Here is a 14,789-nt window from a genome sequence, read left to right on the forward strand (position 1 = left end):
CACTTCTCTCTCTCTCTCTCTCTCCCCCACCACTTCTCTCTCTCTCTCTCTCTCCCCCACCACTTCTCTCTCTCTCTCTCCCCCCCACCACTCCTCCCTCCCCCTCTCTCTCCTCTCTCTCTCCTCTCTCTCTCCTCTCTCTCTTTCTCCTCTCTCTCTCTCCCCCACCACTCCTCTCCCTGTCCCTCCCCTCCCTCCCCCTCTCTCTCCTCTCTCTCTCCTCTCTCCTCCCTCTCCTCTCTCTCTCTCTCTCCTCTCTCTCCTCTCTCTCTCTCTCCCCCACCACTCCTCTCCCTGTCCCTCCCCTCCCTCCCCCTCTCTCTCCTCTCTCTCTCCTCTCTCCTCCCTCTCCTCTCTCTATCTCTCTCCTCTCTCTCCTCTCTCTCTCCTCTCTCTCTTTCTCCTCTCTCTCTCTCCCCCCACCACTCCTCTCCCTGTCCCTCCCTCCCCCTCTCTCTCCTCCCTCCCTCCCCCTCTCTCTCCTCTCTCTCCCCCTCTCTCTCCCTGTCCCTCCCCCTCCCTCCCCCTCTCTCTCCTCTCTCTCCCTCTTTCCTCTCTCTCCTCTCTCTCCTCTCTCCCCCTCTCCTCTCATTATCTCTGAGTGTGATTCAGTTCAAATCGGTTCAACCAGGCAGGTTTTAATGGACACCCCCCCCCACATCCGCCAAGCTGTCCTTCTCATTTTCCCATTGGCTGGGCCACTTTTATGCCTAATTACCCAGCTTGCATTCCTGCTGCTGGCTGTCTGGTTGTCTCCTCTCATTGCTAATACTGACAGACAGAGAGTGTATGGACACTGCCAGGAGGTTCAGATAGGGACTGGACTACTACAGAGGATGAGAACCTCTGCCTGGCGTGTAGTCAGACAGGAACCTCTACCTGGAGTGTAGTCAGACAGGAACCTCTCTCTACCTGGCGTGTAGTCAGACAGGAACCTCTACCTGATGTGTAGTCAGACAGGAACCTCTACCTGGAGTGTAGCCAGACAAGAACCTCTCTCTGCCTGATGTGTAGTCAGACAGGAACCTCTACCTGGCATGTAGTCAGACAGGGACCTCTCTCTACCTGATGTGTAGTCAGACTGGAACCTCTACCTGGCGTGTAGTCAGACAGGAACCTCTCTCTACCTGATGTGTAGTCAGACAGGAACCTCTCTCTACCTGACGTGTAGTCAGACAGGAACCTCTACCTGGCGTGTAGTCAGACAGGAACCTCTCTCTACCTGACGTGTAGACAGACAGGAACCTCTCTCTACCTGATGTGTAGTCAGACAGGAACCTCTACCTGATGTGTAGTCAGACAGGAACCTCTCTCTACCTGATGTGTAGTCAGACAGGATCCTCTACCTGACATGTAGTCAGACAGGGACCTCTCTCTACCTGACGTGTAGTCAGACAGGATCCTCCCTCTACCTGACGTGTAGTCAGACAGGAACCTCTACCTGGCGTGTAGTCAGACAGGGACCTCTCTCTACCTGACGTGTAGTCAGACAGGGACCTCTCTTTACCTGACGTGTAGTCAGACAGGAACCTCTATCTGACGTGTAGTCAGACAGGAACCTCTACTTGGCGTGTAGTCAGACAGAAACCTCTCTCTACCTGGCGTGTAGTCAGACAGGAACCTCTTCCTGACGTGTAGTCAGACAGGAACCTCTCTCTACCTGATGTGTAGTCAGACAGGAACCTCTCTCTACCTGATGTGTAGTCAGACAGGAACCTCTACCTGACGTGTAGTCAGACAGGAACCTCTCTCTACCTGACGTGTAGTCAGACAGGAACCTCTCTCTACCTGATGTGTAGTCAGACAGGAACCTCTACCTGATGTGTAGTCAGACAGGAACCTCTCTCTACCTGATGTGTAGTCAGACAGGATCCTCTACCTGACATGTAGTCAGACAGGGACCTCTCTCTACCTGACGTGTAGTCAGACAGGATCCTCCCTCTACCTGACGTGTAGTCAGACAGGAACCTCTACCTGGCGTGTAGTCAGACAGGGACCTCTCTCTACCTGACGTGTAGTCAGACAGGGACCTCTCTTTACCTGACGTGTAGTCAGACAGGAACCTCTATCTGACGTGTAGTCAGACAGGAACCTCTACTTGGCGTGTAGTCAGACAGAAACCTCTCTCTACCTGGCGTGTAGTCAGACAGGAACCTCTTCCTGACGTGTAGTCAGACAGGAACCTCTCTCTACCTGACGTGTAGTCAGACAGGAACCTCTCTCTACCTGATGTGTAGTCAGACAGGAACCTCTACCTGACGTGTAGTCAGACAGGAACCTCTACCTGACGTGTAGTCAGACAGGAACCTCTACCTGACGTGTAGTCAGACAGGAACCTCTCTCTACCTGACGTGTAGTCAGACAGGAACCTCTACCTGGCGTGTAGTCAGACAGGAACCTCTACCTGGCGTGTAGTCAGACAGGAACCTCTCTCTACCTGATGTGTAGTCAGACAGGAACCTCTACCTGGCATGTAGTCAGACAGGAACCTCTCTCTACCTGATGTGTAGTCAGACAGGAACCTCTCTCTACCTGGCGTTTAGTCAGACAGGATCGTCTACCTGGCGTGTAGTCAGACAGGAACCTCTACCTGATGTGTAGTCAGACAGGAACCTCTCTCTACCTGACGTGTAGTCAGACAGGAACCTCTACCTGATGTGTAGTCAGACAGGAACCTCTACCTGACGTGTAGTCAGACAGGAACCTTTACCTGACGTGTAGTCAGACAGGAAGCTCTCTCTACCTGATGTGTAGTCAGACAGGAACCTCTACCTGGCGTGTAGTCAGACAGGAACCTCTCTCTACCTGACGTGTAGTCAGACAGGAACCTCTCTCTACCTGACGTGTAGTCAGACAGGAACCTCTCTCTACCTGACGTGTAGTCAGACAGGATCCTCTACCTGACGTGTAGTCAGACAGGAACCTCTCTACCTGATGTGTAGTCAGACAGGATCCTCTACCTGATGTGTAGTCAGACAGGAACCTCTCTACCTGACGTGTAGTCAGACAGGAACCTCTTCCTGACGTGTAGTCAGACAGGAACCTCTCTCTACCTGACGTGTAGTCAGACAGGTACCTCTCTCTACCTGACGTGTAGTCAGACAGGAACCTCTCTCTACCTGACGTGTAGTCAGACAGGATCCTCTACCTGACGTGTAGTCAGACAGGAACCTCTCTACCTGATGTGTAGTCAGACAGGATCCTCTACCTGATGTGTAGTCAGACAGGAACTTCTCTACCTGACGTGTAGTCAGACAGGAACCTCTACCTGACATGTAGTCAGACAGGAACCTCTCTCTACCTGACATGTAGTCAGACAGGAACCTCTCTCTACCTGACGTGTAGTCAGACAGGAACCTCTCTCTACCTGACGTGTAGTCAGACAGGAACCTCTACCTGGCGTGTAGTCAGACAGGAACCTCTACCTGATGTGTAGTCAGACAGGAACCTCTCACTACCTGACGTGTAGTCAGACAGGAACCTCTACCTGATGTGTAATCAGACAGGAACCTCTACCTGGCGTGTAGTCAGACAGGAACCTCTCTCTACCTGGCGTGTAGTCAGACAGGAACCTCTCTCTACCTGACGTGTAGTCAGACAGGAACCTCTACCTGACGTGTAGTCAGACAGGAACCCCTCTCAACCTGGCGTGTAGTCAGACAGGAACCTTCTACCTGACGTGTAGTCAGACAGGAACCTCTCTCTACCTGGCGTGTAGTCAGACAGGAACCTCTCTCTACCTGGCGTGTAGTCAGACAGGAACCTCTACCTGACGTGTAGTCAGACAGGAACCTCTACCTGACGTGTAGTCAGACAGGAACCTCTACCTGACGTTCAGTCAGACAGGAACCTCTCTCTACCTGACGTGTAGTCAGACAGGACCCTCTACCTGACGTGTAGTCAGACAGGAACCTCTACCTGACGTGTAGTCAGACAGGAACCTCTACCTGGCGTGTAGTCAGACAGGAACCTCTACCTGACGTGTAGTCAGACAGGAACCTCTACCTGGCGTGTAGTCAGACAGGAACCTCTACCTGACGTGTAGTCAGACAGGAACCTCTACCTGGTGTGTAGTCAGACAGGGACCTCTCTCTACCTGACATGTAGTCAGACAGGAACCTCTACCTGACGTGTAGTCAGACAGGAACCTCTCTCTACCTGGCGTGTAGTCAGACAGGAACCTCTCTCTACCTGACGTGTAGTCAGACAGGAACCTTTACCTGACGTGTAGTCAGACAGGAACCTCTACCTGACGTTCAGTCAGACAGGAACCTCTCTCTACCTGACGTGTAGTCAGACAGGACCCTCTACCTGACGTGTAGTCAGACAGGAACCTCTACCTGACGTGTAGTCAGACAGGAACCTCTACCTGGCGTGTAGTCAGACAGGAACCTCTACCTGACGTGTAGTCAGACAGGAACCTCTACCTGGTGTGTAGTCAGACAGGGACCTCTCTCTACCTGACATGTAGTCAGACAGGAACCTCTACCTGACGTGTAGTCAGACAGGAACCTCTCTCTACCTGGCGTGTAGTCAGACAGGAACCTCTACCTGGCGTGTAGTCAGACAGAAACCTCTATCTGACGTGTAGTCAGACAGGAACCTCTCTCTACCTGACGTGTAGTCAGACAGGAACCTCTCTCTACCTGGCGTGTAGTCAGACAGGATCCTCTACCTGGCGTGTAGTCAGACAGGAACCTCTCTCTACCTGGCGTGTAGTCAGACAGGAACCTCTCTCTACCTGGCGTGTAGTCAGACAGGATCCTCTACCTGGCGTGTAGTCAGACAGGAACCTCTACCTGACATGTGTCTATAATGTAGTCAGACAGGAAGGTCCCCTCTTCCTGACATGTCTGTAATGTAGTCAGACAGGAAGCTCTACCTGACGTCGTCCACTGTGTCTGTAATGTAGCCAGACAGGAAGCTCTACCTGCCGTCGTCCACTGTGTCTGTAATGTAGCCAGACAGGAAGCTCTTCCTGACATCGTCCTCTGTGTCTGTAATGTAGCCAGACAGGAAGCTCTTCCTGCCGTGTGTCTGTAATGTAGCCAGACAGGAAGCTCTACCTGACGAGTGTCTGTAATGTAGCCAGACAGGAAGCTCTTCCTGCCGTGTGTCTGTAATGTAGCTAGACAGGAAGCTCTTCCTGCCGTGTGTCTGTAATGTAGCCAGACAGGAAGCTCTTCCTGCCGTGTGTCTGTATTGTAGCCAGACAGGAAGCTCTTCCTGCCGCGTGTCTGTAATGTAGCCAGACAGGAAGCTCTACCTGACGTCGTCCACTGTGTCTGTAATGTAGCCAGACAGGAAGCTCTACCTGACATCGTCCACTGTGTCTGTAATGTAGCCAGACAGGAAGCTCTTCCTGCCGTGTGTCTGTAATGTAGCCAGACAGGAAGCTCTTCCTGACATCGTCCACTGTGTCTGTAATGTAGCCAGACAGGAAGCTCCTCCTGCCGTGTGTCTTTAATGTAGCCAGACAGGAAGCTCTTCCTGACGTCGTCCACTGTGTCTGTAATGTAGCCAGACAGGAAGCTCTTCCTGCCGTGTGTCTGTAATGTAGCCAGACAGGATGCTCTTCCTGACGTCGTCCACTGTGTCTGTAATGTAGCCAGACAGGAAGCTCTACCTGACGTCGTCCACTGTGTCTGTAATGTAGCCAGACAGGAAGCTCTTCCTGACGTCGTCCACTGTGTCTGTAATGTAGCCAGACAGGAAGCTCTTCCTGCCGTGTGTCTGTAATGTAGCCAGACAGGAAGCTCTTCCTGCCGTGTGTCTGTAATGTAGCCAGACAGGAAGCTCTACCTGACGTCGTCCACTGTGTCTGTAATGTAGCCAGACAGGAAGCTCTACCTGACATCGTCCACTGTGTCTGTAATGTAGCCAGACAGGAAGCTCTTCCTGCCGTGTGTCTGTAATGTAGCCAGACAGGAAGCTCTTCCTGACGTCGTCCACTGTGTCTGTAATGTAGCCAGACAGGAAGCTCTTCCTGCCGTGTGTCTGTAATGTAGCCAGACAGGAAGCTCTTCCTGCCGTGTGTCTGTAATGTAGCCAGACAGGAAGCTCTTCCTGCCGTGTGTCTGTAATGTAGCCAGACAGGAAGCTCTTCCTGACGTCGTCCACTGTGTCTGTAATGTAGCCAGACAGGAAGCTCTTCCTGCCGTGTGTCTGTAATGTAGCCAGACAGGAAGCTCTTCCTGCCGTGTGTCTGTAATGTAGCCAGACAGGAAGCTCTTCCTGCCGTGTGTCTGTAATGTAGCCAGACAGGAAGCTCTTCCTGACGTCGTCCTCTGTGTCTGTAATGTAGCCAGACAGGAAGCTCTTCCTGACGTCGTCCACTGTGTCTGTAATGTAGCCAAACAGGAAGCTCTTCCTGCCGTGTGTCTGTAATGTAGCCAGACAGGAAGCTCTTCCTGCCGTGTGTCTGTAATGTAGCCAGACAGGAAGCTCTTCCTGCCGTGTGTCTGTAATGTAGCCAGACAGGAAGCTCTTCCTGCCGTGTGTATGTAATGTAGCCAGACAGGAAGCTCTTCCTGACGTCGTCCACTGTGTCTGTAATGTAGCCAGACAGGAAGCTCTACCTGCCGTGTGTCTGTAATGTAGCCAGACAGGAAGCTCCCCTCTACCTGACGTGTCTGTAATGTAGCCAGACAGGAAGCTCTTCCTGCCGTGTGTCTGTAATGTAGCCAGACAGGAAGCTCTTCCTGACGTCGTCCACTGTATCTGTCATGTAGCCAGACAGGAAGCTCTTCCTGCCGTGTGTCTGTAATGTAGCCAGACAGGAAGCTCTTCCTGCCGTGTGTCTGTAATGTAGCCAGACAGGAAGCTCTTCCTGCCGTGTGTCTGTAATGTAGCCAGACAGGAAGCTCTTCCTGCCGTGTGTCTGTAATGTAGCCAGACAGGAAGCTCTACCTGACGTCGTCCACTGTGTCTGTAATGTAGCCAGACAGGAAGCTCTTCCTGACGTCGTCCACTGTGTCTCTCTCCTGGTCCAGGTGTCAGAGTTTCATCAAGGCTAAGAGGAAGTCAGACGATAAGAGGAGGGATCGCTTCCAGAACGTGCTTCCTGTCCCTGGTATCAAGACGTATGTGGATCCGGACACGTACGGAGACCCAACACAGGCTGTCCACCAGTTCACCACGGAGATAGATCCTTCTAGAATACGCATCGAGAGGGTGATAGGAGCAGGTACTGAGACGCACACACACACACACACACACACACACACACACACACACATGCACACACGCACACACACACATGCATACACACGCACACACACACATGCACACACACAAACACACACACATACACACACGCACGCACGCACACAAACACACACACACACACATATACACACGCACGCACGCACACACGCACGTACGCACGCACACGCGCGCACACAGACACACACACAGACACACACACACACACACACACAAACACACACACGCACGCACGCACACTCACACACACATGCAAGCAAGCACACACCCACACACAGAGACACACACACACACACACACACACACATGCACACTGTAGTTATATAGGATGGTGTGTATAGACAGTATAGACAGTAGTTATATAGGATGGTGTGTATAGACAGTAGTTATATAGGATGGTGTGTATAGACAGTAGTTATATAGGATGGTGTGTATAGACAGTAGTTATATAGGATGGTGTGTATAGACAGTAGTTATATAGGATGGTGTGTATAGACAGTAGTTATATAGGATGGTGTGTATAGACAGTAGTTATGTAGGATGGTGTGTATAGACAGTAGTTATATAGGATGGTGTGTATAGACAGTAGTTATATAGGATGGTGTGTATTGACAGTAGTTATATAGGATGGTGTGTATAGACAGTAGTTATATAGGATGGTGTGTATAGACAGTAGTTATAGAGGATGGTGTGTATAGACAGTAGTTATATAGGATGGTGTGTATAGACAGTATAGACAGTAGTTATATAGGATGGTGTGTATAGACAGTAGTTATATAGGATGGTGTGTTTAGACAGTAGTTATATTGGATGGTGTGTATAGAAAGTAGTTATATAGGATGGTGTGTTTAGACAGTAGTTATATAGGATGGTGTGTATAGACAGTAGTTATATAGGATGGTGTGTATAGACAGTAGTTATATAGGATGGTGTGTATAGACAGTAGTTATATTGGATGGTGTGTATAGACAGTAGTTATAGAGGATGGTGTGTTTAGACAGTAGTTATATAGGATGGTGTGTATAGACAGTATAGACAGTAGTTATATGGGATGGTGTGTATAGACAGTAGTTATATAGGATGGTGTATATAGACAGTATAGACAGTAGTTATATAGGATGGTGTATATAGACAGTATAGACAGTAGTTATATAGGATGGTGTGTATAGACAGTAGTTATATAGGATGGTGTGTTTAGACAGTAGTTATATTGGATGGTGTGTATAGACAGTAGTTATATAGGATGGTGTGTTTAGACAGTAGTTATATAGGATGGTGTGTTTAGACAGTAGTTATATAGGATGGTGTGTATAGACAGTAGTTATATTGGATGGTGTGTATAGACAGTAGTTATAGAGGATGGTGTGTTTAGACAGTAGTTATATAGGATGGTGTGCATAGACAGTATAGACAGTAGTTATATAGGATGGTGTGTATAGACAGTAGTTATAGAGGATGGTGTGTATTGACAGTAGTTATATAGGATGATGTGTATAGACAGTAGTTATATAGGATGGTGTGTATAGACAGTATAGACAGTAGTTATATTGGATGGTGTGTATAGACAGTAGTTATAGAGGATGGTGTGTATAGACAGTAGTTATATAGGATGGTGTATATAGACAGTATAGACAGTAGTTATATAGGATGGTGTATATAGACAGTATAGACAGTAGTTATATAGGATGGTGTGTATAGACAGTAGTTATATAGTATGGTGTATATAGACAGTATAGACAGTAGTTATAATAGGATGGTGTGTATAGACAGTGGTTATATAGGATGGTGTGTATAGACAGTAGTTATATAGGATGGTGTGTATAGACAGTATAGACAGTAGTTATATTGGATGTTGTCTATAGACAGTAGTTATATAGGATGGTGTGTATAGACAGTAGTTATATAGGATGGTGTGTATAGACAGTAGTTATATAGGATGGTGTGTATTGACAGTATTTATATAGGATGGTGTATATAGACAGTAGTTATATAGGATGGTGTGTATAGACAGTAGTTATATAGGATGGTGTATATAGACAGTATAGACAGTAGTTATATAGGATGGTGTGTATAGACAGTAGTTATATAGGATGGTGTGTATAGACAGTAGTTATATAGGATGGTGTGTATAGACAGTAGTTATATAGGATGGTGTATATAGACAGCAGTGGAATGTCATTGAGGGTTTCCCCCAGCAGTGGAATGTTATTGAGGGTTTCCCCCCCAGCAGTGGAATGTTATTGAGGGTTTCCCTCAGCAGTGGAATGTTATTGAGGGTTTCCCCCAGCAGTGGAATGTTATTGAGGGTTTCCCCCAGCAGTGAGGGTTTCCCCCAGCAGGGGAATGTTATTGAGGGTTTCCCTCAGCAGTGGAATGTTATTGAGGGTTTCCCCCAGCAGTGGAATGTTATTGAGGGTTTCCCCCCCAGCAGTGGAATGTTATTGAGGGTTTCCCCCACAGCAGTGGAATGTTATTGAGGGTTTCCCCCAGCAGTGAGGGTTTCCCCCAGCAGTGGAATGTTATTGAGGGTTTCCCCCAGCAGTGGAATGTTATTGAGGGTTCCCCCCAGCAGTGGAATGTTATTGAGGGTTTCCCCCAGCAGTGGAATGTTTTTGAGGGTTTCCCCCAGCAGTGGAATGTTATTGAGGGTTTCCCCCAGCAGTGGAATGTTATTGAGGGTTTCCCTCAGCAGTGGAATGTTATTGAGGGTTTCCCCCCAGCAGTGGAATGTTATTGAGGGTTTCCCCCAGCAGTGGAATGTTATTGAGGGTTACCCCCAGCAGTGAGGGTTTCCCCCAGCAGTGGAATGTTATTGAGGGTTTCCCCCAGCAGTGAGGGTTTCCCCCAGCAGTGGAATGTTATTGAGGGTTTCCCCCAGCAGTGGAATGTTATTGAGGGTTTCCCTCAGCAGTGGAATGTTATTGAGGGTTTCCCCCCAGCAGTGGAATGTTATTGAGGGTCTCCCCCCAGCAGTGGAATGTTATTGAGGGTTTCCCCCAGCAGTGGAATGTTATTGAGGGTTTCCCTCAGCAGTGGAATGTTATTGAGGGTTTCCCCCAGCAGTGGAATGTTATTGAGGGTTTTTCCCCAGCAGTGGAATGTTATTGAGGGTTTCCCCCAGCAGTGAGGGTTTCCCCCAGCAGTGGAATGTTATTGAGGGTTTCCCCCAGCAGTGGAATGTTATTGAGGGTTTCCCTCAGCAGTGGAATGTTATTGAGGGTTTCCCCCCAGCAGTGAAATGTTATTGAGGGTCTCCCCCCAGCAGTGGAATGTTATTGAGGGTTTCCCCCAGCAGTGGAATGTTGTTGAGGGTTTCCCTCAGCAGTGGAATGTTATTGAGGGTTTCCCCCAGCAGTGGAATGTTATTGAGGGTTTCCCCCAGCAGTGGAATGTTATTGAGGGTTTCCCCCAGCAGTGGAATGTTATTGAGGGTTTCCCTCAGCAGTGAGGGTTTCCCCCAGCAGTGGAATGTCGTTGAGGGTTTCCCCCAGCAGTGGAATGTTATTGAGGGTTTCCCCCAGCAGTGGAATGTTATTGAGGGTTTCCCTCAGCAGTGGAATGTTATTGAGGGTTTCCCCCAGCAGTGGAATGTTATTGAGGGTTTCCCCCAGCAGTGGAATGTTATTGAGGGTTTCCCCCAGCAGTGAGGGTTTCCCCCCAGCAGTGGAATGTTATTGAGGGTTTCCCCCAGCAGTGAGGGTTTCCCCCCAGCAGTGGAATGTTATTGAGGGTTTCCCCCAGCAGTGGAATGTTTTTGAGGGTTTTCCCCAGCAGTGGAATGTTATTGAGGGTTTCCCTCAGCAGTGGAATGTTATTGAGGGTTTCCCCCAGCAGTGGAATGTTATTGAGGGTTTCCCAGCAGTGGAATGTTATTGAGGGTTTCCCCCAGCAGTGAGGGTTTCCCCCAGCAGCGGAATGTCATTTAGGGTTTCCCCCCAGCAGTGGATTGTTATTGAGGGTTTCCCCCAGCAGTGAGGGTTTTCCCCCAGCAGTGGAATGTTATTGAGGGTTTCCCCCAGCAGTGAGGGTTCCCCCCAGTCCCGATCCTGCTGTTTCCAGTAACGTGACTTCCATCTGCTGGACACTGTGTCTACGTGTAGCTGGTCATCACTGTAGCTGGCCATCACTGTAGCTTGTCATCACTGTAGCTAGTCATCACTGTAGCTGGTCATCACTGTAGCTTGTCATCACTGTAGCTAGTCATCACTGTAGCTAGTCATCACTGTAGCTAGTCATCACTGTAGCTTGTCATCACTGTAGCTAGTCATCACTGTAGCTGGTCATCACTGTAGCTGGTCATCACTGTAGCTAGTCATCCCTGTAGCTAGTCATCACTGTAGCTGGTCATCACAGTAGCTAGTCATCCCTGTAGCTGGTCATCACTGTAGCTAGTCATCCCTGTAGCTAGTCATCACTGTAGCTAGTCATCACTGTAGCTAGTCATCCCTGTAGCTAGTCATCCCTGTAGCTAGTCATCACTGTAGCTAGTCATCACAGTAGCTGGTCATCACTGTAGCTAGTCATCACTGTAGCTAGTCATCACTGTAGCTAGTCATCACTGTAGCTAGTCATCCCTGTAGCTGGTCATCACTGTAGCTAGTCATCTCTGTAGCTAGTCATCACTGTAGCTAGTCATCCCTGTAGCTGGTCATCACTGTAGCTAGTCATCCCTGTAGCTAGTCATCACTGTAGCTAGTCATCACTGTAGCTGGTCATCACTGTAGCTGGTCATCACTGTAGCTAGTCATCACTGTAGCTAGTCATCACTGTAGCTGGTCATCACTGTAGCTAGTCATCACTGTAGCTAGTCATCCCTGTAGCTAGTCATCCCTGTAGCTGGTCATCACTGTAGCTAGTCATCCCTGTAGCTGGTCATCACTGTAGCTAGTCATCACTGTAGCTAGTCATCACTGTAGCTGGTCATCCCTGTAGCTAGTCATCACTGTGTGGTGAAAGTAGTAGATACAGGACTCAGATCATTGGTGAGCTTCATCAACAGGGGGAATCTTCCTACTGGACTGTCTTCAGTCTAACTTCGGCGCTGTAGACAGCGACTTGGCCTAAACCAATGAGGTTCTGCTTGCTCATGCTTGGTGTGTCGACTGACTGATTTTCAAAATAAAGGTCTGCTTCCTATAACTGATATGAGGTTGGTTGATTTCTCCTACTGAACCTTATAGTTTGATTAATGCACTGGCTGTAAGTGGCCCTGGAGAAGAGTCTGCTAAAGGACTCACATGTTGTGTGTGCGTGCGCGCGTGTGTGTGTGTGTGTGTCTGTGTGTGTGTGCGTGCGTGCGTGCGTGCGTGTGTGTGTGTGTCTGTGTGTGCGTGCGTGCGTGCGTGTGTGTGTGTGTGTGTGTGTGTGCGTGCGTGTGTGCGTGTGTGTGTGTGTGTGTGTGTGTCTGTGTCTTTGTGTGTGTGTGTGTGTGTGTCTGTGTCTTTGTGTGTGTGTGTGTGTGTGTGTGTCCGTGTGTGTCTGTGTGTGTGTGTGTGCGTGCGTACCTGTCCTCTTCCAGGTGAGCTTGGGGAGGTGTGCAGCGGGCGTCTGCGTACCCCAGGTGAGAAGGACATCCCGGTGGCCATTAAGACCCTGAAGGGGGGCTACGCGGAGCGCCAGAGAAGAGACTTCCTCAGAGAGGCCTCCATCATGGGTCAGTTTGACCACCCCAACATCGTACGGCTGGAAGGAGTGGTCACCAAGAGTAAGGGAATCCTCCTGTATGGATCAGCGTAGCAGCGTAGTCTAGAACATGGGACAAATAACAAGCAGCATTAAAGTCAACTGTAGTGGGTCCAGCACTGAGCCTTGTGGAACACTGTAATTAACGGTTTTTCAGAGGTGGTTTCAGACGGGTTATTAAGTAATGATTGTGTGTTTTTCTTTTCCACCAGGCAGACCTGTGATGATCGTGGTGGAATACATGGAGAACGGATCCCTGGACTCTTTTCTGAGGGTGAGAGTGACTCCTATATAAACGGATTACTCTATGTTAGGTAGGACGTTTGACCTCTCTCTCTCTCTCTCTCTCTCTCTCTCTCTCTCTCTCTCTCTCTCTGTCTCTCTCTCTGTCTCTCTCTGTCTCTCTCTCTCTCTCTCTCTCTCTCTGTCTCTCTCTCTGTCTCTCTCTCTCTCTCTCTCTCTCTGTCTCTCTCTCTCTCTCTCTCTGTCTCTCTCTCTCTCCCTCTCCAGCTGCATGTTACTCTATGTCATGTATGAAGTTCGTCCTCTCCCTCCCTCCCTCCCTCCCTCCCTCCCTCCCTCCCTCCCTCCCTCCCTCCCTCCAGCACCATGATGGCCACTTCACAGTGGTCCAGCTGGTGGGGATGCTGCATGGCGTGGCGTCAGGGATGACCTACCTGTCTGAGATGGGCTACGTGCACCGTGACCTGTCTGCACGCAACGTCCTGGTGGATGAGGGTCTGGTGTGTAAGGTATCTGACTTCAGCCCGTCCAGAGTCCTGGAGGACCACCCTGAGCCTGCATTTAACACCATGGTAAGGAGTGTGTGTGTGTGTGTGTGTGTGTGTGTGTGTGTGTGTGTGTGTGTGTGTGTGTGTGTGTGTGTGTGTGTGTGTAAGGTGTTTAACTTCAGTCCATAGGGTCCTGGTTAATAGAAGTGTACTATATAGGTGTTTAACTTCAGTCCATAGGGCCCTGGTTAATAGAAGAGTACTATATAGGTGTTTAACTTCAGTCCATAGGGCCCTGGTTAATAGAAGTGTACTATATAGGTGTTTAACTTCAGTCCATAGGGTCCTGGTTAATAGAAGTGTACTATATAGTTGCTGTTTGAGACCCAGGTTTTATTTCTGTCCTCCGTCCAGGGGGGTAAGATCCCGATCCGTTGGACAGCTCCCGAGGCCATCACCTACAGGAAGTTCTCTTCAGCCTCCGACGTCTGGAGCTACGGCATCGTCATGTGGGAAGTGATGTCGTACGGGGAGAGACCTTACTGGGAGATGTCCAATCAGGATGTGAGTTATAATGTTCTGTTATTCCCTCTTGTCCAATCAGGATGTGAGTTATAATGTTCTGTTATTCCCTCTTGTCCAATCAGGATGGGAGTTATAATGTTCTGTTATTCCCTCTTGTCCAATCAGGATGGGAGTTCTAATGTTCTGTTATTCCCTCTTGTCCAATCAGGATGGGAGTTCTAATGTTCTGTTATTCCCTCTTGTCCAATCAGGATGTGAGTTATGGTGTTCTGTTATTCCCTCTTGTCCAATCAGGATGTGAGTTCTAATGTTCTGTTATTCCCTCTTGTCCAATCAGGATGTGAGTTATGGTGTTTTTGGCCAAATCCCAAATGGACCCCTCGTCCCTCTGAGAGGATCTGACCGATCCTGTCTATAGAGGAGGGATACCGTCTCCCTGTCCCCATGGGCTGTCCTGTGGTTCTATATTACAGGTGATCCTGTCTATAGAGGAGGGATATCGTCTCCCTGTCCCCATGGGCTGTCCTGTGGTTCTATATTACAGGTGATCCTGTCTATAGAGGAGGGATATCGTCTCCCTGTCCCCATGGGCTGTCCTGTGGTTCTATATTACAGGTGGTCCTGTCT

At 49.3% G+C, this 14,789-nt stretch overlaps 1 protein-coding gene across 1 annotated transcript in view; it reads left to right on the forward strand.

The window, feature by feature from the left end:
• The window catches only part of LOC115183906 (ephrin type-A receptor 6-like), a 109,854-nt gene that overhangs the window by 82,400 nt on the left and 12,665 nt on the right, over nucleotides 1-14,789 (forward strand). Inside the window, exons 7-13 of the mRNA XM_029744881.1 lie at nucleotides 6,993-7,186; nucleotides 12,743-12,928; nucleotides 13,119-13,180; nucleotides 13,512-13,721; nucleotides 14,052-14,231; nucleotides 14,414-14,416; nucleotides 14,500-14,502. Coding sequence (XP_029600741.1) covers nucleotides 6,993-7,186; nucleotides 12,743-12,928; nucleotides 13,119-13,180; nucleotides 13,512-13,721; nucleotides 14,052-14,231; nucleotides 14,414-14,416; nucleotides 14,500-14,502 — 838 coding nt within the window. The remainder of the gene's footprint in view (nucleotides 1-6,992; nucleotides 7,187-12,742; nucleotides 12,929-13,118; nucleotides 13,181-13,511; nucleotides 13,722-14,051; nucleotides 14,232-14,413; nucleotides 14,417-14,499; nucleotides 14,503-14,789) is intronic.

The sequence above is a fragment of the Salmo trutta genome, unplaced genomic scaffold (assembly GCF_901001165.1).
Source record: "Salmo trutta unplaced genomic scaffold, fSalTru1.1, whole genome shotgun sequence".
Taxonomy (NCBI): domain Eukaryota; kingdom Metazoa; phylum Chordata; class Actinopteri; order Salmoniformes; family Salmonidae; genus Salmo; species Salmo trutta.